This window comes from Diadema antillarum, unplaced genomic scaffold, assembly GCF_040938485.1.
Source record: "Diadema antillarum isolate AM-2024a unplaced genomic scaffold, OU_Dant_1.0 seq00001540_RagTag, whole genome shotgun sequence".
Taxonomy (NCBI): Eukaryota; Metazoa; Echinodermata; class Echinoidea; order Diadematoida; family Diadematidae; genus Diadema; species Diadema antillarum.
In genome coordinates, this window is record NW_027272271.1 from 480,363 (window position 1) to 506,896 (window position 26,534).

The window sequence follows — 26,534 nt, forward strand, 5'->3', positions numbered from 1 at the left end:
CTTCGTCGATGATACTGCTACGTAGTACAGACATGTTTACGCATATATAGCAGTATCATCGCACGCACCGCACGCACCGAGCCCAGGCCGATTGGTGTGCTACATCCCCGCGACTACAGTACTAGTACTACAGTACATGTATCGAGTAAAATCAAAGAGGTTAGTTGAGCGCTTGTACTCGCACTCGCGCCGCTCGCTACGTCGCTTATCGTACGCTGGCATCGCTGGATGAAAACAGCGACTGTGTATTAACCCGCTGCGGAGCGCGAATTTAAGAACCCGCGAATATGTTTTCGAGCCGCTCGGCGCGAAAAATTAATCGCGCGAAAATATTGACGTTTACAGTAATTAGTTCTTGTAATGCTTGACACAAAGCATGACAAATAAATGATACCAAAAAGAAAATCTCTTTTCCAAGAACTGGCTTTGGAATCTGAGTTCATTTCACTCCTTGGAATTTTCGCACACAAGCTTTTCACTCACAGTGTATACTGATACTGAATACATCATGGCTGGAATACTACACTCTTTCCATATAGTACTGGACTTTATGACTAAGGTGTGAGTCCATATTCAAACTCTGGAATGTGTTGCTTTGGTGGTCTCATGAAAACATCTTCAAAGTCTTCAGTGTCTTCAGCGTCCTCAAAGTCTCTCTGTATTGAAACTGAAAGCTACTGTAAAAGTGAAAATTTTTGCTGTGTAGACATTTGAAACAGGAAAAATGAAGCTAGCATGAAAATAAAAGCAAATTCTTTTTTGCCTTGTTCTATGAACAGTACTTTATATTTTATTTCTGCAGAATTACAAAACATGCACAATTTATCTTTAATACCTGGCTGAGTGCAAAAAAAAAATAAGCAAAAATGTTCACTTTTACAATGTGTTTACAAAAAAAAAAAAGCTGTATCAAAAGCCTGATTTACTAAATGAATCTAAATTTATAGATTTTCTTTCTCCCTGAGGACCTAGCAGTGAGCTCTTTGATCCATTGATTGACATGTGATGCATTTCTGACATTTTGATACTTGGAATCTACATGTAGTTTTCATACAATAATCATTAATACACAGGGCATACACTGGTCAGGCTTTCTGGTCGTGGTCACAAATACTGTCTGTCACAAAAGTACACAAAAACATGAAAATATCAGTAAAGTTTTCTTTTTCTCAGTCTTGCCTATGTGCAACAAGAGTCACAATTGTGAAGTTGTTAAGTTTTACATATGCAGCCTCTAAAAGGTCCTGAGAAGTAACACATGCCTTCTTCGGAATGCGAAAAGATTAATTCTACATTGGCTTGAAAAACAAACAAAACAAAAATACGCAGTTTGTTCAGCTTTCCCATTGTCAAGTTGAAAGAAACAATGCATATGGAACAAAATAATGACAATAATATTCACACTTCTATAGCAATTGCGAATTGTGCCGCTCTGAAAGCATCTCCATGGCAACTTCCTAGAATCTCTTCTTTGTTTCCTCGACTTCAAGTATGTGTATTCATAGAAGAGAGGGGTACAATCACAACATCCTCATTCAGTCTACATCTTGCAAGGAAACATCTGCAACATACATACTTTGTCTTTTTGCTGCATACGTTCACTCAACAAAATTTTCCTGCATCTCTTGATATCAAGTTCCATACATTATCAAGACAGGAGTTGTTACAGAAAGCATGGGAGTTGATGCATCAAATACCAATACGACCCTGCATACATGGTGAAACATTACAGAGTGTCACAAATCGAGAGGCACCAAGCAGTGAGATTTGGTGGCTAGGATTGACAGCGGTGTGGGGTTACCAGAGCTCCCCTACCACCCGGCCTAAGTTGCTTGCATGGTAACACTTTTGCAAACACCCTGCATCTCGATGATGCTACTTCGGTGTTACTTCTCGACACGAGACGCTCCGAAAGCCGCAAATTTGACATCATCCAACATCTGCACTGCAGGCAAGGAGATGTGCCCTCAACTGACTACTGGACGGAGAGAGGAAAAAAAAAATCTCAAATAGCTATGAAGTTCTTCCACCTCTACTGGGTGATGCAATTTGACCCCACGTCCTCGGCGTACTTGTCCGAGATTAGGCTTCGGAGGAGGTCGATGTCTTCCCGAAGCTTCTGGACCTGCGAGAGCCTGGCCTTGATGACGGTCTCGCTGGTCGGGGTGTCGTCATCGTCTCCGGGCTCGTACGACATCGCTGAAGAAGCTGTGTTTGGTAAGAAATGATGCACAGGCTCTGTTAACCCAATGTGTGATAGGGAGTGCAGACTGGCACAGTAAACTTCATAGCATAGTATACACTGGCCAAAATGTGTGGCATAAAAAGAGTTAAAGGCATGAAAATTCATGGAGGCCTCTCAAACTAATAGGCATAATTAAAACATAAAATAGAAAAAAAAAAACACTAAAATATTCTTTCAGAGACCGAGAGATACACACTGTTTAAAGGAAATGATATCAATGCTTTAAAATGAGATAATATCCGAGTCTCTGTTACGTGTCTGGCAGCATCTGCAGGTCATATGACTTACAGAAGAAAAATGCAGGGTTTCAAACACTTTGTAAACTTTCCATGAGAAACAAGACACATGTCCATAGTTTACAAGACCCAAAAGCATATAAGTTCACTGTAAATCTTAATTGGGTATTCCTTGAGAGTTTAGCTGTTCAACTACAAATGAACTTTATTAAACATGTAACAAGGACCTATAAAACTAAGATAATTCCTTGTTAAATCAGGTTTCTCACTATAGTCTCATTATATGGTGACCAGGGATGACATCTCACAGTTGCTTTGTATCCAGTGGAAAAGACGCTCTAAAAATATCAACTATTATTATTATTATGTTGGGGTACAAAGACAAAGAAATATAAAGAGTTGCAACCGCCAAGATCACCTTGTTATGAGAGGGTTTTGCCTATACACGACCTCTTTATAATGAGGTTCTCCTGTATGACAGCGAAGTCATATGAGGGGGGCGGGGGTTCAAGACTCACGTCTGAAGCCAAGTAGGAGGGAGACGTTGGGCTCCTGGCCCTCCGCCCTCTGGCTACACAGCTCCACCAGCTGCTGCAGGTCCTGCACGCACCGGGTCAGCTCCTTGACCAGCTGACCGGTCAGCCGGGCCTTGTCGGAGGAAGCCTTCAGCTCCAGGCTGCGCACGCTCTCCTGCAGGCTCAGGTTGTGGTCATACAGCTCCTGGCTCTGGGATGCAAGCTGCTCCGAAAAAAAAATCAACAAATACTCTTGTAATTACACAAACATGCTCTTATTATATGCTCTAGATGCCTAATGGTAATTCAGCTGTACATTAAGACAGTAAGAGAGGATTTGGCAATACAGTCTTCTGCAGATCAAAGGACATTACGACGATGATTGTAGACTTTGTAGAATTTTAGTGACTCTTTCGACCCCCTCTTGGGGTATGAAAGTACAAACAAATCTAGAATACAACAGAGAAAGCAAACAAACGGACAAAATATAATAAAATGATGCATGCAATAAAGATTTTGTTCGAACAGACTTTACATTCATATGGGCACAGCCTTGAATAAAGGCTAACTTGGGAGTGAAAGCATGGTTCAAAGAAACCCCTTTTTTCATCTCTTTCATAAGATCCAATGGGAACAAGAAAGAGAAGAAAACCTAGATAATACCATTCATCCCATTGGTTCCTTTTTTCCAACATGTTTGTTAATTTACAGATAAGCAGTTGCGATCTTAAAAGGTGTGTACAGTTCTGGTCGAGGTGAGGATTTAGCTTTTAACGTTTTGCGAGATATTCAGAAACCACTCTATGAGATGTCAAAGAGCATGCAGTTCTAAGGGGTATCAAAAGTTTACTTGTATTCGATGAAAATCGGTTTTGAAATGGCTGAGATATCCAAAAACAAGGTGAAACAAAGAGATCCTAATAAAGTTGTGGCATGTCGCCTTTTATTATTAGCACTTTTTTTGATATCTCGGCCATTTGAAAACCTGAACCTTCACCCCTCTGAATATCTTTCTTTCATTAATCCTATGCCTTGTCCGCCTTGGACTACTTAACATAACAATGTTGGAATTTCGGAGCTTGGGTATTTGTTCCATGTTCATCGTGTCACTGCTGGCAACCAGGGACAGCCTGGTGGTAGTGTCGCTGCCCAGAAAGCAGTAGATGACAGGTTCAAGTCCCATTGGTTCCTTTTTTCCGACATGTTTGTTAATTTTTATTTATAATAATTAAACTCTCACCTGAACCATTCATCCTATTACCAAATACATCATTTTAGGTAGGATTAGAGCAAGAATATTTTGAGAGGAGGAAAAAAGTTGAAGAAACATACACTAACCTCCACCATGGCTTTTTGTTTCTACTTTCACAAGATCCAATGGGTAAAGCAAACAGATAAAACCTTTGATAATGCCATTCATCCCAGTAATAATACATCCTTCTAGTACGTAAAGTTATGGCAAGAATGAATTAAAGGAGACCGAGAAAAGAACACTAACCTCTACCATGGCTTTTAATTTCTAATTTCACAAGATCCAATGGGTAAAACATACAAAGATCTAGATAATGCCATTCATCCGACACCACTACATCCTTCTAGGTAGGTTATGGCAAGAAAGAATTGAATTGGGGGAGGGGGGGGGGGGTGAAAGGGGAAGGGGCGGGGGCAAAGGAAAGTACACTGACCTCCTTCATGGATCGACTCATCTCCTCCATAGAGCGCTCCTTGTCCTTGACCTCCAACCTGAGGGCGGTGATGACCCCTTCCTCCTGGAGGAGGCGAGACTCCGCCTCCTGCAGGGCCCTCTGGTGCTCCCCCTTCACCTTCTGCAGGTGCTTGTGTTTGCTCTCTATCACCTGGGGTATGGTGGGGGTGGATGAGGGGTGAGGGGACAGGGGGAGGGGTGGGGGCAGGAGCAGAGATGATGGGTAATGAAATTCAATTGTTGCTGCTGTAATAGTTGTAGTTGTACTTTTACTTAGCATTTGAAGTTGTACACCTGTAGTTGAAGTTGCACTAGTAATATAGTAGTAGTAGTATCTAGTAGTAGTAGTAGTAGTAGTAGTAGTAGTAGTAGTAGTAGTAGTAATAGTAGTAGTAGTAGTAGTAGTGTAGTAAAAGTAGTAGTAATTGTAGCAGTTGTAGGATGTAGTCCCAGTTTTAGTTGTAAAACTGTAGTTGTGGTCGTAGTTGTTGTTGTATAAGCACTTGCAATTCGAGTTGCAGCTATAGCTGTATTTGTAGTTGTAAATGTAGCTGCAATACAAGTAGCAGTTGTGGTTGGTATCGCTGCGGCTGCTGCTGCTGCTGCTGTTGCATTCAAATCTAATATGTTTTTTTCTTCTTCACACCTTTTTTATTGCTTTTGATTCCAAGGTAGCATATACTGTACAATACAGGAGGTTTCTCGTCTTTATTTACCACTCTTGATAAATGTGTAAAATGTATAATGGCACAAAAAACAGACTGTGAATTACAAACTCTAGACTGGTCAAATCTGAAAACGAGTCCTCACAAGAAAGAAAAAAAAAAACGACAACTTATATCTCACTAGAGATCTACAAACCTTCTTCAAGTGCTCCACACTACTAGAATGTTTCTCGTTCTCTTCCCTCATCTGTGCAAGCTGGTCCCTGCTGCAAAGCTCGAGATCGGTTGGATCACCAGTCTCTTTGGAGCCCAGTGCTGACTGCAGCTTGCCCATCTCACGTTTCATCCTGAAAAGTTTCAGATAATTTCAAGACCACATTCATGATGGAATCTCGGTACATTTACAGGGAAACCTTGTTATAGCAAGGACGTATTAAAAACCATGGTGATTTCTTTGTTTTATAAGGTTTCTCTCTATATCAGGGTACAAAAGCAATGAAATATAAAGATCGGGAAGGGGAAGCAATCTTCAGAGCTTTGACTGAGACTGAGGCTTTGCCTTTGCACGCAGATTTCCCATGGCCTGCCGTGATCACGGTTAAAGCGTAAATACCCCTTCCCCCTGCATTGCTGCCAAGGGGACAGCCCCGCTCATGGGCCGCTCGCAATGCTGGTACCCGCTTTACGGGCCAGCTTCTCCGGCAGAAATTTCGACAATGAACAATTTTCCAAAATCACTTCCATGGCTCACCAAAATTGAACTCAAATGATCGGGGAGGTAAAGAAAAATAAGAAAACCACAATTTTGCGAATGTGGCTGATCGATAAATGGTGGGAAAAAAAGGTGAAATATCATAATCAAAATGGCAACTAACTGCTTAGGAGCACACGCTACAAATGAATTGACTGCACATGCATTCAAGTAGGATCTCATATTAATGAACTACAGATATTACGAAAAATAATAATACAGTGTTAAGAATATCCATGGATACCACATATCACTTGTTCACAGTGATGAAAACTGTTGCCTACCTCTCAATCTGCAGCTGAAGCTCGTTCTTCTGCTCCTCGAGCGAGGAAGCCTCCATCTTGCTCTTGAGGGCCTTCTGTTTGGCCTTGGCCAGGGCAGACTCCAGGCTCGCCACCCTCTCCTCCATCACTGCCTCCTTCTGATGGAGACTCCTGATGTGATGAGGGGTCGTCAAGGAAACCCCTCCAACAACTCAGATTTGCAGCCTCTGCATGGTCACTACATTAGATTTAGATCTCTACCCCTATCAATGTTTCCACGCCAAACCTTGATAACTTACAGAAAAATTGAAGACCACTCTTACAATACTCCCCTCCCCCCCCCCCTTACTGTGATAAACATCAAGCCCATGTTCGCACGAGAAGTAAGAAATAAGGAGGTCATTCAGAGAGCTATAAACCAGGATTAGACTTATTGTCTGCTTCTCACAAAAAAAAAAGAAGGCAGATATGAACTAGCATTTGAAATCCAATCATGAGGTGGATTCCAGATCTAGCCAAATGTTCACATCTGTAAACCACGATTTGTATTTTGCTTTTTACACTATGCAAATATCAAAACAAAAATATCAATGCTGTCAAAATCAAGTTGAGGAAGAGGATATGGTTTCAGTGCTCTCCCGATACTCGTCTGCCGTCGGGAGGTCGTGCATGTATCTCTCCATCTTGCCGATCTTCTTCTTAAGCTTGTCATAATCTCTCTTGCTCGTCTCCGCCTGAGTCCTGGAGCTCCCTACCTCAGACTCCCGATGCTTCAACTGGGGCGAGAATGAAATGGAGGAGAGATTTGTAAATTGTCTGCTGCCCTCTTGTGCCAGAGAGAGACTTAATTTATCACTCCTCATATTCCTGTATACAACCAGATTTCAAATAATTATATCTGAAGGCTGCATAGTTTGTAATTTTCTTGGAAGTTCTTGTATTTAATGAAAATATTTCCACCAGATTTCTTAGTCCATTTTGTATAGAACTTTGGCCTGGAACACTTTATTGTGCATTGTCAGTATGCATCATATTTTTTGAGCACGTAAAAAATAATGCAAAGGTCACACAAAGGCATTCTTACATCTTAAATCATTTACCTCTGCCATAGAGGTCAAGTGTTTGGCAGCATTATGTCTGTTCGTTCGTCCATTTGTCTGTCTATCTGTCAGCAACATGACTCAAAATATTAAAAACATATTTTTGAGATATGTCCATCATGGTAAAAGAAAAGAAAAGAAAAAATTCATTGCATATACTCGCAAGCACTGGCAATATCAATACTCCCCATCAGCTTCGGCTATCTCACCAGCTTTGAATATTCACTGCAAAATGAAACATTGGAAGCCTTTGCATGACAGAGGTGGGGGAAATGCAGCTGCATACTAAATGGTTAACCCATTGAGGACAAGTCCCGAGTAAACTCGGGCAGGCATCCAATAGAAATGCCTGTTGTAGCAATATCAGCTCGTCCTCAACAGGTAAAGGAAAAAGGACATGAGTGATGATTGTTCACTGAATGTCCAAATAATTCAGCAAAACGTGTCCTTAGTCCCACACATACCTGTTTCTTGAGGTCTGCAATGGTCTTTTCATTGGTGTGCTGAGAGGCCTTCATTGCCTCCTGAGCCTGTCTCATCTCGTACTCCACTTCCCTGATTGAAGAAACAGAAACAAACCAGGGGCCGTTTCATTAAGAGTTACAGAAATCCAATCAAGTTGAATCACCATTTCATTATTTCTTTTCCTTTTCTCCAAACTTGGGACCGTGTGTCACTTCACCTCATTGGAACAAATGAAAGATACTGGATTGAAGAAGACCAGGAAATGAGCATCATAAAATGAGATGAGATGACCACATAACAATTTCTGAGAATTCTGAGCATTCCTCAGAATTTCTCTGAATTCCTTGGTGATCTGCGCTTGTCCCAAAAGCTCAAGAAACATATCAATTGCAGCTTTTTCAATTACATATCATTTTATTTCAGTTCATTTCATTCAGTGTCATTTCCAACAAGAATGTGATTATGGCAAAATATTTACTTACATAGTTTAATATGCAGATCAATACAACATTCTAATATTACTAGGAAATACTGTCAACTGTGAAGCTACATCAACCCACAACATGATTCTGTTTTTGCTACAAGACGCATTCCCCATAGACCTCTGCCCGAGTACATGTATACTCAGGACTCATCCTCAACAGGTTAATGTGAGTGTTGTGAGGTATGATATCATAGCCTCTTCCAGGTTACACGAGGTCAGTGAAAACCTGTGAAACTTTGAAATCACACAAAATTTTTCATGATACAGTATGTCCAGTTTTGATGAATCTTCTACCATTCTCGGCCCTGTTACATAAAAACATAATCATAAGTCAGACAATCAAACAGAAGTCAGGCATCAGCCAATGAGAACTGGGTATTCAGAGACATATGCTTGATTTCTGACTCGCGTTTGGTCTCAACTTTTATGCAATTGAGAACTGGTTGTATAGTTTTACTCCATCTGACGTAGTTAATCTAAGCGTGGTGTGGATTACATTACCCTCACTCACCCAAGCTTGCGGTTGAGCTGGTCTCCTTCAGCTATTCGTGCCGTGGACACTTCAGCCAGCTGGGCCTTCAGCGAGGCAATCTCATACTGATATTCCTGTAATCAATCAATGGACAGAGAGATAAACAAATCAATAGATAGATACATTGTAGATAGATCTCATGCTGGTATTCCTGTAATCAACAATGGACAGACAGATAAATGAATTAATAGATAAATAGATCTCATACTGGTATTCCTGTAATCAAACAATGGACAGACAAACAGATATATGTAGATAGTTAGATCTCATACTGGTATTCCTGTAATCAAACAATAGACAGACAAACAGACAGACAGATAGATAGATAGATAGATAGATAGATAGATAGATAGATAGATATAGATAGATAGATAGGTAGATAGATAGATAGATATAGATAGATAGATAGGTAGATAGATAGATAGATATAAAGATAGATAGATAGGTCGATAGATAGATGAAAAGATACAAAAGACAGAGAAATAGATATAAAGATAGATAAAAAGATAGATAGATAGGTTGATAGATAGATGCATATAGACAGATAGAGACATATTAACAGACAGAAAGACAAATAGAAAGGCAATTACAAAACTAGAAATATCACTTAAGGTGATTAATACCCCCGCCCCGTGACGACAGTCTTACCCAAGGAATGATCTTTCCTTGATCTTCTGCCATTTAAATGCCGTTACCATGGCAACGCAGCTTCCGACACGTCTGAAAAATATGTCTTGCACATCTTCCCACCAAGACTATTGTGTGTGCCACATTTCATAAGCTTTTGTCAAAAACTGAGGAAGTAGTTCAATCCACAAGATCTTTCCTTGATCTTCCACCATTAATATGCCGTTGCCATGGCAACGCAGCTTCCGACATGTCCAAAAAATATGTCTTGCACATCTTCCCACCAAGACCAATGTGTGTGCCACATTTCATGAGCTTCAGTCGAATACAGAGGAAGTAGTTCAATCCGCAAGATCTTTCCTTGATCTTCTGCCATTTATATGCCGTTACCATGGCAACGCAGCTTCCGACACATCCGAAAAATATGTCTTCCACATCTTCCCACCAAGATCAAGGTGTGTGCCACATTTCATAAGCTTTGGTAAAAAAACTGAGGAAGTAGTTAAATCCGCAAGATCTTTCCTTGATCTTCTGCCATTAATATGCCGTTACCATGGCAACATACTTTCGGGTACTGTCAAAAAATGCGTCTTGTACATCTACAACCAAAGGCACACATCTGTACCAAGTTTCATGGAAATTGGGCAAAAACTGAGGAAGTAGTTTGCAACACAAAATTTTCCATCATTTTGGCTCATAATATGAGCTGTTACCATGGCAACATACTTTTTGTCACTGTCAAGAAATGTGTCATGCTGACCTATATCCTAAGACAAACATTCGATATGAATTCCATGAGAATTGGAAGAACTCTGATGAAGCAGTTTTGCCATGAAGCATTTTGCCCTATATTTTACCAATAACATGCCGTTACCATGGCAACGCACTTTTTGCCACTGCGGAAATATGTGTCTTGCACATTAACATATTCAGATGAACATCTGTACCTAATTTCATAAAAATTGATCAAAAACTGTGGGAGGAGTTCGCGACGTAAGATTTGTACCCATTTTTGCCCATAATATGCCGTTACCATGGCAACGTACTTTTGGGTACTGTCAAAAAATACGTCTTGCACATCTACAACCCAAGGCACACATCTGTGCCAAGTTTTATGGGAATCGGTTGAAAACTGAGGAAGTAGTTCGCGACGCAAGATTTGCAACGGACCGACCGCCCGACCGTCCGCTGATTCCTATATACCCCCTTCAAACTTCGTTTGGCGGGGGTATAATAAGTACATTAATGCAAAGCTCATTGAATATTCATGATTTGATAAATGGATACACACACATGATTAAAAAAAGATAAGAAATAATAGGTAAATAAATGGATAAATAGATTAATAAAAGCTAGGGAAATAATTGAAGAACTACTGTACAATGATTCCATCATAGCTTCAGAGAGCTTCAGAAAGGGACTGTCTTTAACATGATTCGATATCCTAGTTCTGACATCACAACACCAAAAGATTTATCATGACAGTGTGGTCGCATTGCTCAATAATCCAGGAAACACAACAATATCGCACCATGGAATGCGATAGTTTTCTCTGGTATCCATGAAAACATGTCACTTGATATTGTGACAGTGCAGAAGTAACACTTTTAATGGCATGCTGAGAACAAACATTGTTACAGACTGCAAGTCAAACTATATTCCTGGAAACAAATCATATGACATCAAATTTTGATACCATTTCATATTGTAAGAGTGTGGTAGTAGCAGCTAATTATCCTCTGAAAATACAAGCATTTCATTCTGTGACAGAGTGGAACTGCTACTTTATTTCTGGGAAGAAAAATGTCAACATTCCATTTTATGAAAATATATTATATGTATACAATGTATCAGATATATATGTATTTTTTCTTTATTTTACTTTTGACGTATCATTTAAAACTGACATTAGTTTAAATATTATGTAATTTTCCTGGAAACCAAGACATTTTGAATCACCTTTTTTGGGGGACAGCATGGTGGATAGATTATTAATACCAGTATTTCTGGTAATACACAAATATTTGAAAGTTCAAAAGTAGCAAATTCAAACAAATTGCTGCATGCAAGCATGACTTCTATCTTTGTGAATTATGGGATTATGAACACTGGGAGATATATTTCTGCACATGGAATGCAGATCTAATTTTAGAAAAAAAAAGAAAAAAGATATCTACCTGCATCTTTAAGAAGAGCATGTCACCATCTTCTCTAGAGCGTGCAAACATCCGTTGCCTAGCGATGGCCTCCTGCTCCTCATTCTGCTTCTGTAGATGGGCAATCTCCAGCTTTTGTCTGGCAATTGAAGGGGAGGGAGAGGAATAAACAGCTAAACTGTGCATATTTAATCAAATCCACGCACATGAAATATGATCCATTTCCTGTCTGTTTCCTGTTGTTGTTTTTGGGGGTTTTTTCTTTAGAGATTTGAAAGAAGAACAAAAAAGATTTTCAACATCAGTGTGCAGTCACAGGGAAAGCTACTGAAAATCTTTTGGAATAACAGTGTTAAACTTTAAATAATAACATCATGAAAGAGTGCATGGATACATGGAAGGTTTAAAAAAGGGGGGATCTCTTCCTAATAGGTTTTGCTGAAGAATGACTATTGACATTCTAGTTTCATAATGTAAAATGATGTTATCAGTAATTCACACTACTGAAGATTTGTATTGTTTCTCTGTTACAATGATAGTCTTGGGCAAATGTCACGAATTATCTGTTTTTGTCCAAAACTTAAAGGTACACAGGAAGATGAATGTATGGGACTTTGAACTATCAGTCATTTAATAAAGCTTCATACAGTTTCTCTCTACACAAGTTTGTGTAGACAGAAAGTACTGACAGTTTTTATGACAGGGTAAAATTGTTGTTGAAGTATCATTACACTAATCAAACATGCCATCTCAATGATTTCTACTTTTGTTTAAACACACTGCTGTAAAATTTAGAGAGAATTTGTAACACCTGCTCACCTTTCAATTATGATATTCCTTTCATGTAACATGTTTTCCTTCGCTCTTATCAGTCCCTCCATGTTGGTGGTATCGGTGCTCACCACCCCTAGTCCAACATTAGGATCTCCCAACGTATATACAGCTCCTGCTGCATGTCTGTGCAGGCCGAGGCCACCTCCACTGATTGAGGAGGGGTGGCCAGCAGGATTGAGCTGGAGGTGTTGCATCTGCTGCTGGAGTTTCAGCTGCGAGTCCAGGTTGTGCTGCCACTGGGACAGGTTCATCTTGGTGTGATGCGGGACTGGGTAGCCCGTTGTCCTGGCAACCGGATCCATGGTGGGATAGTCTGGGTACTGCGGATAATCGTGGAGGTTTGACTGGAATGGCTGGGTGTGTTGGGTGGCGTCGTAGGCCGTAGAATACTGCGGGTGCCGTCGCAAGTGCACAGGACTCTTCCGCGGCTGATACACAGACTGGGAGTGGTGGACAGGGATGGGAGAATGCTGGATAAGATCTTCCTTGCCCGCCGGTATCCGAGGGTCCTTGACCTCCATCAGCGTGGCGTTGGGGATAAAGTCCGTCTGGTTGAGGGTGTACTCCAGGTCCAGAGCCTCAAACTGGTCCTCCGCACCATGGTTGAGGATCTTTGGTCCGTCGCCGTGGGGACCGTCGTGGAATGCGACCACATCTTCGCGCCCGTCACCGCTCCGCCCTCTGGGACTCAACCTCTCTTTGGTGGTGGGCCCTCCTCCGATGTCTGGGGAGAAGAATGATTTGGAAAGCATTATAAAAGTTAAATAGTTCCTGCTGTCACTTGCTGTCTGCGTAGTGTGGGTCACACAACACAATCAAACCAACTCCAGTATCCACCTCATCCAAGCTAACAGAATGCATGCACTTCAGCACATACCAGTCAAAGACGATCCCATAAAATTTACAGACAGCTTTGTCTCATCTTGCAGACCTGTCTGCATATTTGCCTGATACACCAATGCAGAGCATGCAAGATTCATTCTAACGTCAAAGTCCCACCACAAAGTTTATGCCAAGTACAAGCAATCCATAAGAAGCACAAAGTATCTGTCCCATATCCACTGGTCCAGGGCATAAATCTATGTGATACCAAAAAAAAAAGAAAAAAAAAATCAGACCTCTTGTTCGCTGTCACCTAATTTTGATGTGGGAGCTCTACCACACGCCATGGTGCTTCATCGCAATAGAACAGTTATCGATTCAATGATGTGGAAGAAAGGCTTCACGGTGCACCACGTATTCTTTCTGGAGTAAGTGAGTGGCCCTGAAAAGGGCCTACCCAATCCCGACGTTTCGGCGAGCATGTTCTCGCCGTTCTCAAGGGAATGAGCGGCGAGGGAATGAACGGCGAGAACATGCTCGCCGAAACGTCGGGATTGGGTAGGCCCTTTTCAGGGCCACTCACTTACTCCAGAAAGAATACGTGGTGCACCGTGAAGCCTTCTACCACCCAACGTTCTACCACCACGGAAGCCTTCAAAGATTTCATGTGGAAGAAAATTTCTGGCAGCGATGTCACACACCTTCACACTCCAATCATTATCTATAGATCTCTGAAACATTCTAGCACTGTGATGTACCAGTGGCTGCACACTACCATGCAGCAAACTCTGCTGGTACAGAGAATGTTTTTTCTTCTTTGCTGAAAACAAACAAAAGAAAACACCTCGTTTAAGAACGCTCTATCTCGTGACAATGTTACCGGTGGTATTGTTTCACATGCAGTTATCAGTCTTTGATACACCACCGGCATACTGGTACTCGCGCTGTGCAACACAAGTGTATTGGTGGCATATGAATCATTCGCCACTGACTACCTAGGACATCCTACATGTATGCACTGTAAGTTAATACTGTACTGTATTAAATATATACGCCAAATATCTCACAAGTTTTTATTTTCACAAATTCTACAAGTCAGGTGCTCTTCATGAAATTAAAGACATTTGAAAATATTGACTCTGATCCCGACATGAATGTGATGTGCACACATACATTTCTCCGTTCAGTAACTGTACTCTACGATCGCAAATTTAACCACTCGCAAAATCGTCTGGAAGTCCCAATTCGTAACAATTTAGACACACTTTAACATACATGTATGGTGTATACAGTATACCAATGAATTGAGGATCCTGTTTTCACTCTTACTCAATGTTCATATTTCCTTCGTTTCTTACCATAATGAACAGCTGATATATTTTCACACCATGAAGGATAGTTTGGATGTATTCTCTCGATGTTATCTCTAGACATTCTAATTACATGCAAAGTAAATTTCCCATTCATACACTCATCATTCATTTTGCCTCTTTCTTAAAGCTTCCGCTTTAAAAGCTATTGCTCATGTAAAGTGTAACATGCAACATACAATAGATTTATGACAGGTCATAAATCTACTGGAAATATCAGTATTTATGGGGGTGATTCCCCCCCCCCAAAAAAAAAAAAACAACTTTGATCTGCTTCTCTGATTTTTATGTGGGTGTGCCTTTTTTTTAACACAAAGTACATGTAACAGAACAGCAGGATGGAATTTCCCTTAAAGGCAAATATATTAAAGATAATATAAAGTTTTGGTACCTCAAAAGTTTCCCTGAATTTTTGTGTTTCAGGTTAAAGTACCTTTCATATAACTGACACTGTGAGACTTACTTGCCCCAAAGCTATGCGTATGGGGCTGCTGGTCGCAGTTAGGTATGCGTACACGTGTTTTGTATGGGACTGCACGCTGCTGTTCGCAGTTAAATGGTTTCATACAATACGTGTACTACCTCGCCGTTGAACGGCGGCGGCTCTGGTACGAAACCATTATTGCATGATTACTAAGACATAAGAGCACTTTGGGGCGAGTAAGTCTCACAGTGTTAATTATATGAAAGGTACTTTAACCTGAAACACAAACTAAGACAAGGAAATTCAGGGAAACTTTTGAGGTACCAAAACTTTATATTATCTTTAAGCAGACCTTACAAAATGAAGGCATGTACCAGTTTACAAGAAGTTGTTTTGTTTTGTTTTTTAACTTCTGGGTCTGAGGTCTCTGGAATTTATCATACTACATAGATGTCTAAACCTTGTTGGCATCCAAATAATGTGGAGCATAGAAATTGCTTTAAAATACCAATGATGTTGGGAGATCCGCCCAGCCTAACAGGGTCCGATTGGTCGAACTGGTCATCCGCTAGGTCTCCATCCAGTTGGTTGTTGTTTGGCAGGACCTGGGCCACGGGAGGTTGGTAGCGAGTCTCTGCAAGAACAGACCGAGACAAGACGCCAAAAAAATAAGATTGCTTTACTCTGATACCAACTTGTACTTTTATTGACTAATCCAGACAAGACTCAATAGCTGCATTCACATTGGAGTTTATACTGTAGAGGTGAATACCATTGTAATGGATAACATGGTATTTCAGTTGGTACTTTTCCCATTCATGAAATGTCGTGGTATTTTTGGCCAGAAAGTACAACTCTCAGAGGTAAGCACTGCACATAGGCATGCCTCCTGTCAAAATGTCCATGGGCCAGTAATAAACCAGGGCAACAGTCATGCATCATTAACAAGTGAACAATCACGCTGTACAATGTACAGCATAGGTACAGAAATTTTGTCTCATCTCACATTCATGGCAATTTTGTTTACAATGTGAAGAGAAAAAAAAAACTCTTGTGCGTCACATCAATCCAAGTATCCTGTTCTAGTAAGGAATGGAGAAAATCATACATTTTCCCCAAGATGATTTTTGATACTTGGCAATCAGCGGTTTCTTACCTTTCAGTTAAAGTTTTGATATTCATGTATCACAGCATGTAGCAAAAATGTAACACTGTTGTCAAAATGAATCAATCATGCCAGCAGAGCTACACACATGAGAAAAATGATGCCATGTATCTGCTGGCATTTTTCAGTTCTCTTTTTTACTTATACACCTCATGAAAAAAACTTTCACATTACCAAGGCTTAAGATTCCCTAAAGTACAACCTTAATGCTGCTTAGGGAAACCGTCATGGAAGTACTGTACACATGCCCCGCCCCTAAAAAAAATAATAATAATAAAAGATTTATTAAGTAAATAAATAAATGATGAAACAAAAAAGTCAAATAGACTTAAAAATACTGAACTTGACTGCTTCAGAAAGAAACCTCTCAAGTGTGATTTTTATTTAAATTCCCTGTCCATATTCGCTGCATTCAGTGAATCAGGAAAGTAGAATGGCGCCTGCCTGGGATTACAATCCAGTAAACCCCAGACTAATCTTTGGATTTATCTCTTTCCTCTCATCAAGCAGAAGTAATCCCTTTCACTGACAGTTATAATGCCTGCCCCCAATGCTCTCTTTTCACGGCGTATCTTTGTAAATAACTGTTTCAGACGATATCTTACCCTTGATACAAACTGATTTTTCATGCTAAAGCGATTCCAAATTCCAGCTCTTGGAGTAACACTGAAAAACAGGAAATGGTTTTGGCCAAATTTGCGGGATACTGATTAGTGTTTTGTCTGAAAACTGTACAAAGCAGGAAAGACAGATAGGCAGTTTCATAATGAAGTGTGTGTGTGTGTGTGTGTGTGTGTGTGTTTTCATATCATTTCTATAAGTACTTCCGAAAAATATTTCGGTCTCCATTGTCAATTGTAGGAACTTGAAACAACAAAGCTAATTGTTCATGATGCAATATATTGAAATCTGTTTGGAGTGAGGAGCTTGAAGTACATCAAGATGCTGATTGCTTTTCCATGTTACCAAAGTTTACATCCTTCTTGATTAACTGGACTACTTTGTGTATCAGCATCACCACAACAATTAGAATCTAACCCTCAACTTTTGCTAGATCTATAAGTGTGTCTGCTGAGTCAAGTACAAGACTTTTATAAATTATACATCATCACCACACTACAAAAAACAAAAAACAAAAACGATCAAATGCATTTTACAGACAATCAAGCTTATCCAATTCCCACTCTTTCTGCTGAAATTATAGACTCAAATTTCAGCTTTATACTTTAACCAATATCTGCTGGTCGCGTAAAGCAGTTTATAAGCTGTTGGTGCCGGAGGCTATTTCATGTACGTTCACTAAACTGTGTTGTCTCAAATTCATAGTGATGTCACTGACAATTATGAGAAGAAAACTATGGAAAACTATCAATTGAAAGAGAAAGTAATTGGTCTTTCATATAAGATGTAAATCAATGTCATGTCATGAATTACGTGACGTCATATAATCTTTAAATTGATATATGTATGACTTGTAATGCTTATTCAAAAGAAACCACTCTGATGAAAAATATCCATAGCCTTTGTAAATACAGAAAAACAAATGTTAAAATCTTCATAATGTAAGCTTTTCGATGGTATAAGTCAAAGGGCATAATGCTTACAAATATGAAGAAATAGTGAATAAAAACTGATAGCTGTGGATTAGTGTGGTCTAAACACTCATAAATGCTATGGATTTCCATTATGGGACTACAGTAAAGTATGTACGCATACAGCAGTGTTTGATCTTACATAGATGTAGACCTACTCTGTCAGCAGTCTGCTGTAGACCTCACAAGTGAATACCATCCAATGTATCAGTGACAGGAAGTGAAGCAAAGGACTGTGGGATATCAGGTCAAAGTTCACAGAGAGTTTTTCACTCGAGAGTATCTTGATATAATGTTCATAAAATCAAACTCACATTTCAAACATCAACAGTCCATTGCGAAAGAGCAGAAATAAACCATTTACTGCAGAAAACAAATTCAATTTGGTGCCCTCAGATAATGAAAGAAGAGATATGAACAGGACTTACTATTTCCTTGCTACAATTGTACCAATTCACTATTAGAAATCAGGACGATAATCTAATAAAAATCAATACATATTTATTTTCCCAAACATTATAATTATGTTTCAAAAATTGCACAAAGTCTAATGAAACCCTCCTTGATAAACAGTCCAAAAGAATGACAAACATACTTGTACTCAGTGGCAGATCCAGAGGGAGGCGCACCAAGCGTGTGCCCCCACTTTATTTTTTGTTAAAACAAGAGAAATAAAAAGAAAGAAGGGGGGGGTCATGCACCCCCTTTAATTTAGTACAGGTGCCTCCCCTTTACGGAATTTACGGATCCGCCCCTGATACTCTAACAACATACAGTATTCTCATGCATGAATATAGATTACTGATCATTGTATTCCTTTTTATAATTTAAGCAATTTCAGCTCTCTATCAGTACACACAACGGTCTTGCAATGCACCACACCTAACCAGTATCAATCTAATACACACTGCGGCTGTCAGAGGTCTGCTCAATCTACCAGATGTTACTACCAATGACAATGGACACATCATGAATATTCATGAGGGCAGCCTCAAGGATGGAGCCATGATTAAAGAGAGGAATAAAGTGCGATGGCTGCCATGCCATATGGCTCTACTGCAGTAGGAGACCTCCACAACAGCGGTGGTAAATTATTGATTTCCCCCGCTTCATACTGGACTGCTTTTAATAATGCAGATCATCCAAATGCATAGCTCGCACAGCTGTCATCACAGTGTGTAGATACACAGCACACGATATCCAGTATGAGAACCAGTCAATTTGCAACAATTTTGGTGCAATTGCTGGTGCAACCTACACATATAATGTTGATGTGATCAGGAACTACATATCATCCCTTGGGTGACAAAACCTTGTACATACAATACATGTACGTGTACCTACAAAAATCATAAGTTTTCAAGAGAGCATTTTTTTTTTCATCTCTGCAACATTTTTGCAAAATAACATCAGTGGTAATGTCAAATCATGCAGAAATATTGTCACAAGTTCATTACTGCTTGTAATATATATGTCTTACAATTCACATCTGCAGTTTTGATATTCAAAATTGATTTTTTTTTTTTGCATACTGTGTGTCCATTGAGATACACTGTACCAGGTCTTAATTGTCACCCCAGGAATGTTTAAAATGATACATGGTGGATCAGGATATCAGTATGACCAAAAAAAAGAAAACATGTGCAAAAACAAACACAAACTATTATGTGAAATGTACAATAATACAAATTCATTATTGTGCATTAATAAGCCTACTGTAGACTGCGTGTCACAGCACTGTACATTGGCAATGAAAGTTGGACTTGGAACATCTGAATGAAGTAGGGCAAGTCCAAGATAAGGTCCCCTCGGAAGGCAAAATTTCATCTTTGCTCAATATTGACATGTTTGGTATCATTTTGAAGCTTATGAGTTGAAGTTTTGATTTCCGTGGAGGAAAAAATGATATTATGTAAATTTATGCAAATTTCAAGGGCTTCATTTGCATAAATGTGAAACACAGCGTTACGTATGGGACATTTATGAAAATTCATATTAATTCAAAGGAAAGCAAATAATATTTGATTAATATGTGGACATAAGAAGTTCATCACATAGTTTAACTTGGTGTGAAAATTTAGGGATTATGCAAATGATTATGCAAATTAGCTCGTGTCCTATCATGAGATGTCCCATACGTAACAAAATGAGGTCATTTTTTTAGGTTTATTCTGAAATTGCTAAGGTTATTTTAATGCCCTTTTGGAAAGTTCTAATTTATTGTTTAGAGAAATTAAATACCAGAGAAAAAAGAAAAAAAAGTAAAAGAAATATTGTTTATTAGGCATTGAAATAATGTTACGTATGGGACAAATGCGTTACGTATGGGACATCCTCATACATATTGCATGTGAATGCATGTAGCTAGCTGGGAAGGTCTCTCAGTACACAAATGGTCAATCATCCTGAAGAAAGCATCCCAACATTGTAGCTACTTTTTGAGTTATAGACACTTGAAACAATACATGAACTTGACTGAACAATTTTCAGGAAGGGGGAGGGGAAAATGGCAAAATACACAATGAAAAATCAGCATTAAAGGGATGGTATAGTTTTTTGTAGAAATGGGGATTCAGTTTTCAACATTTAAAGAGATGATTGGAAACCAATTATATGAATTACTTAGGAGCATAAAATCCTAAGACTAGAGGAATTCAAAGTTTATGTGATGGAGATCCAATTTGAAATGGTTGCGATATATATAGAAAAAAAGATAAAATGTAAAATGATTTTTTTTTTTATTGCAAGTGATACACAAATTGTCCTTATTCAGTTTCCAGTAGTAGCCACAACAAAATTCATGGGTATACATACTGAGTTGTGACTCGAATCAATGACCTGACTGCTAGACAGACATCATATATCTACTCGATCACTGGGGTTCCACGCAGCAGGTATTGCTTATTTATTAAACTTAATATTTCTTGTGTCAAGTTGTTTTTTATTGAAACTAAATGGCAAACTGCCCTTCATCAATGGAAGTAAACACTTTAAACTACCAGGTATTCAATTTTTCAGTAGTAACTATCCTAATAAAAATAGGGCATACATACTCAGGTTGGTCATAAAAAATATAGAATATGATTGAATGTGATTATGATGGTAAATATCTGGGGAATATTGTTCCCTTGTCAATCTGGATCAGTATTTGAGTAATTTCAACTGATTCCACCTCAATAATTATACAAAAATTTGTTTATGGGTATTTTGCAAAATTATTTTGCAAAATACCCATAAACATGCTTCTCCACACACTTAACGAATGGGGGACAAAGGGCATGCATACCCAGGTTGGTCATAAAGATATAAAAATATGATTGAATATGATTATGATGGTGAATATTTGGGGAATATTGTTTCCTTGACAATCTGGATCAGTATTTGAGTAGTTTCAACTGATTCTACTTCAATGATTATGCAAAATACCCATAAACATGGTTCTTCACACACTAAATGAATGGGGGACAAACTGTCCCATACGTAACTGTCCCATACGTAACACGTCATGTCTGTCTTTAATTAGAACCTGTAATTAGAGCTTTTTGCCTGATGACATGAAACTTACCTGTGATAATCTTGAGTGTTGTGACTTTCATCACAGTAAGTTACAAGTTGTAGAATGATATACTTTCAGAGAGTTTTGAGGTTGAAAAAAATGTTCAAAAAAACAAAATTTTTCTGGTCCCATACGTAACGGCACATATTTTCTCTTCTAGAATATAATTGTCAAGGTCATTTTTCTCAATTTTTTACAAGATTATACTTCTCCTAGATATCAATCATCATGATGAAGTTCAATATGATCAAAGGCCATTAACACTATTTTTCAGGTCATAAAAGTCTCTGAATGTCCCATACGTAACGTGCGTGTTATCTTGGACTTGCCCAGTACTGTATGGTAAACAGAGAATGTTCTTATATAAAGCATCAGTACTGTCAGACCAAGCACAATTTGATATGTACCATATGATGGGAAGACAATGATGTAATCTCATCTAGGTGTGGGTAAAACTACACCTAAAATGTGTGGGTGGGTATTCAAATTGCACGGTGGTAGTGGGGTGGGGGACCTACGGGGGTGCCAGATGATTGGCAATGCATGTATCTGATGACTTGCTCAGCCAATATTGACATTCCACACACATGATACAACTGTACATCATGCAAGCAGCATAACCTAAATTCCCAGTGTTTACTCACGACAGAATCTAAACTTCAAAGGTTTTGAGATAATGACATTCTATTCTGACTAACTGAACTGAACTGTGACCTTCATGTGCTGTCACATGGCGCGGTCGCCATGGAGACGTTTGCCCGATTATCAGCGACTGTAAGCAGTGGGAGCTACAAAGTACACATTGTTCAACTACTAGATAAAATAACAATGTTCCTAGTAAATCATCAGTGATAATACCCTTCTTCTATAACACTTGCAAATGAGAGCCAACGGCCTTATTTGCAGCCTTAAATTTTTCCGAGTTGCCTCTAACATTTAATGCATATAGTGTAGATAAGAACTATAAGGTGTATTTTAATTTTGCATATATCTCAGCTCTCGCAAAATTTGCGAAATTAAAATGCATGCGAACATTCATTGTTTTACAGTATCATTCATGGGTGATGGTGTTTCAGGGAGCATGTTGCATCACTCAATTCTGTGTCTTTAAAATAAATTTTCAAAATCACTTTGGATATTAGAAATAACATACTCCTTTCTTTACTACATGTACTTATTACTCAGTAACACTGAAAGTGGAGTGATCACCTGATAAATCTTGCATTATGTTATTGAAAATTTCTGCATTACATTTTAAACAGAAATAAAATTAAAAAGAAAATTTCTTTATCGTTCAGTAATCCTGCCAAACCATTTACCACGTCAATTTACCTGAAAAATCGTGATCATAATCACTTTGCTCATTGTCTGTCATTGTTGTTGCGGTGAGCGGGAGGGACGTGACAGACCCATCATCGAGGTCAACGTCGCCATCGTCGTCGAGGGCGTAAAGTTCGTCAAGGTTCTGGAGAGAGCGGCTGAGGTACTTTTGGAGAAAGCCCTCACCTTCGTCCTGTTTGTGGTAGACCTTGTGGCGGTCCTCTCCTAATGCGAGGTCCAAATCATCGTGGTGTTTCCTCCGCGCCACTTTCCGCTTCACGGCCCTCACGGAACTCATATTGCACAAGCTGAAGCAGCAGAATCTCCTCAAATCTCAAATCCTCGCAATGCGGTCGTATTCCATGGTAATCCCAAGCAAAGGAGTTGTCAAAAGTCTGAATCCACACTAGCACAGAGTGATTAACCAAAATATGGCAGGCACATTCCCACTCTCAAGTAGTGTACTAGAGTGCTCAGTGCCATGTTGCCATTCTTGCTGGCAGACTTAGAAGAAAGCAGCTGGTATCTGCCCGAAGTTTTAACTTTAACACTAAAGCAATTAAGCAGCTGGAATTTAATCACCTCAGGACCAACTTGTGAGATAACTACTGACAGTGAATGCACAAGACAGCCAGTGGTAACAACAGGACCAATCTTATTGACAGCACTAAAAATCTGATAGCGCTACATTAATTAAACTCACAGGTACCCAGAATGAACAGTGCCTTTATAGGAGACTTCAAAGTTCAGTGATGTCATAAAAATGCATCGCACAACAAGCCCCGAGATCCAATCAGCCCCCTGCGATGAATGACATCATGGTGATTAATGCTAGTATTAAATCAACTCACACACCTACACACTCCTCGTTGGAAGGGAACTCCCAGACGTGTGTCGCGATCAATACACTCATCAAACATTCTGCAATGCAAATATTGTCGACAAAGCTTACAGTGTGAACAGGTCTATTTCTGAAGGCAATTTACACACTGACACAGAATGAATTCAAAGTGAAAATATGACGACCATAACTAGGACAACAAGTTACTAGATGAGATACAGAGGGAGAGAATTTCCACCACAAGTGCCTAATTACCATAATGGAGTTTGAAAACAATCAGTCGAATCACAGATTTTTCTTCTCTTACCCCCCCCCCCATGAAAATGTAGAGATTGACAAGTTTACACAACCAAAGAGCAAACTGAATACTGTAATACGCTATTGTTCCAGAGTGAGACTGATTACAATATATCCATTGAGAGAATCCAGTCCAGTCACATGAACACAGAGAAACTCGAAAAAAAATCAAAGTGAACTGTCACCCCATTCCAGAGGTACAATTCTCCGGGAGCACCCCTTGATACGGGGACCACTACCTATGGCATCTGCAGATCATATGATCATTGTTCCCAACGGCTGGAAAGAACCAGAACTGATGTAGGCCCTATAATATACGTAACAAAAACACACACACATCATATTCACACGACCTTCTTGCCATTGACTGTGAAACCCAAGAAGGACAATATTTGTGAAACGAATCCAAACAAAAACTCCTGCCAGACACCTTCCCAAGGTCCCAGAATGGAATGCCGGTGGTCATTTTCACTACCAGCTGAATTGATCATCAGACTGAAAATATCTTTCACTTGGAAAAATTGTTAGTTTTATCATTTCATAGAAAGTTTCCTTTTCAATGTGTCTATTCCCTGCACATCAGTAACAAAACTAAAATTTTAAGGTAACATCCATAAATGGAAAGCACAAACTACTGTGTCATCCACAAAAATTAAAAAAGAAATAATTTGACTGGGTTCTGGAGGATTCTGAAAAACACAGCGGGCCCAATCACACACACGAGTTAGAAATTGATTTTGTGGATCAGGATGCAAGAATCAGCCCAATTGTGAGGGTTTTTTAATAAAATAAAAAAATAAAGATAAAGTGATGTCTGCATCAAGAGGAGCATCGGCAAAAATTACCAATTTTCGTGTCCACAATGATCATCAGTTTTTGCATCACTTTGCAATAATTGAGTTTAAAAACCCCCAACAACAACATTTTTGGGTGTGTGTGAACGTGCCTATCTGGACACTTTTGTAGAATCAAGCTGTGTTTTAATAGCAATTTGAGCCCTCTCATGTTTGTCTTCGGAGTCTTAATTAAAAAGTAGCGGTGATCATGTTTCGGACTGGCAGTACTTCACGTTCCTTTCATCCATGATATATTACAGAATTTTCTCCTGTGCATACCAGCCCTGGCACTATGTCAAAATTGTAAGGATAGGAACGTTGAAGTTCAATTAACATTCCCAAGATCACTGAGAAGGAACAGTTTGAGCTGACAACTACCCCTATATCCAACTGGATCTAAATGGTATGTAGGTTTGGCATATCGAGTGAAGTTAATCATACTCTATAAGTATTCTGTCTCAAGACTTTGAAGACTGAAACCAGTCAAGCTCATTTTGAAGGAGAAGAACTTAGATCAGGAGCAGCAACTGCTGTCTTTCACCAAATAGAACAGTTCTACAAAAAGTGAAACACAATGTAACATTAATTTACTATTCACAATGTTTGACTACCTATCTGGTACAGAAGAGGTACTTGCCTGCCCTACTTTCGTATTATATCCTCACCTTTATCCAATTCAGCCACAATGTACAGTCATTTTTCAAAGCCACTCTATATGATCAGAAATGTTGTGTCTTGAATCAAAGAGGAAATGAAATAAGCTTTTTAACTTCAAAAGGAAATGCGTCTCATAACAGCCGAAGTAAAAGTGTGACATATATTCATCTGTATTGTACTGTACTGTACGTTGGAGACTAAACAAGGTTTGTCCCAAACTCCTGTCAGATGTTGTGATGGCATAAAAACATATCACACCTCGTCAAGAACCCCTCTCCTGTCTTAATATTTGAAGCATACGACTGCAGGTCTATTGAATTCTGTTTTATAAAGTAAGAATGGAACACACTTTGAACACATTGATGATGAAAGTCCATAAAATAGAACAAATACATAACGCTTCCTCTTCTCTAACGTCGAGACTGAGTCACCAACAGGACAAAGGGTAGGGAATGCTCAATTCCCAAGACTGACAAAGTCACAATCGCAAACAAAAGTGTCAACCCTAAAATCATTCAAGCTGACAGCCTCTGCCAATAAAAACTCTTCTTCCAAAGCACTGTTCACATTTTTGCAAAAGTGAGATTGAGAAGAAAATCCACTGCTTAAAGGACAAGTTCACCTTCATAAACATAAGGATTGAGAGAATGTAGCAATATTAGTAGAACACATCAGTGAAAGTTTGAGGAAAATCAGACAATCCGTTCAAAAGTTATGAATTTTTGAAGTTTTTGTGCAGTACCCGCTGGATGAGAAGACTACTGCAGTGTATGAATAACTTAGATGTCACATGCGTACAACAATATAAGGAAAATATAAAGAGAATTTCACAAAATTCCATCTTTTGAAAAAAGTACACATTCCCCTTACTCGTTACCAATAAATGTTATGGGTAATATTATTCCCCCTGCCTTTAGAAAGAGGCAAGTCAATTGCTCTTTTATTATGCGAAAAAAGTGAAAATATGTTGAATTTTCTTTTATATTTTCTTTATACTGTTGTACGCATATGACTCACAAGCTGTAGTAGTCTCCTCATCCAGCGGTTCCAACACAAAAATTTAAAAAATTCATAAC

The 26,534-nt window shown here is 39.1% G+C and overlaps 1 protein-coding gene across 1 annotated transcript; it reads right to left on the reverse strand.

Moving 5' to 3' along the window:
- Window positions 1–2,016: 2,016 nt before the first annotated feature.
- Window positions 2,017–23,125, reverse strand: LOC139710568 (centrosomal protein of 85 kDa-like). Its single transcript, XM_071622495.1, has 12 exons — window positions 22,840–23,125; window positions 15,703–15,828; window positions 12,564–13,302; window positions 11,766–11,883; window positions 8,941–9,035; window positions 7,945–8,035; window positions 7,004–7,156; window positions 6,402–6,556; window positions 5,563–5,713; window positions 4,682–4,852; window positions 3,000–3,219; window positions 2,017–2,208 (listed from the first exon to the last, which is right to left on the reverse strand). Exons 1-12 carry the CDS (start codon window positions 23,123–23,125, stop codon window positions 2,033–2,035), a joined length of 2,481 nt encoding a protein of 826 aa, XP_071478596.1. The 3' UTR covers window positions 2,017–2,032.
- Between the last annotated feature and the right edge of the window lie 3,409 nt (window positions 23,126–26,534).

Excerpts from the sequence above, each read along its gene's own strand:
- LOC139710568 (XM_071622495.1), bottom strand. The coding sequence starts at position 23,125 with ATGAGTTCCGTGAGGGCCGTGAAGCGGAAAGTGGCGCGGAGGAAACAC. Across the intron at positions 15,829-22,839 it reads TTATGATCACGATTTTTCAG|AGACTCGCTACCAACCTCCC; the intron begins GTAAATTGACGT and ends CTGTTCTTGCAG. Across the intron at positions 2,209-2,999 it reads CCTCCTACTTGGCTTCAGAC|CTTCTTCAGCGATGTCGTAC; the intron begins GTGAGTCTTGAA and ends TACCAAACACAG.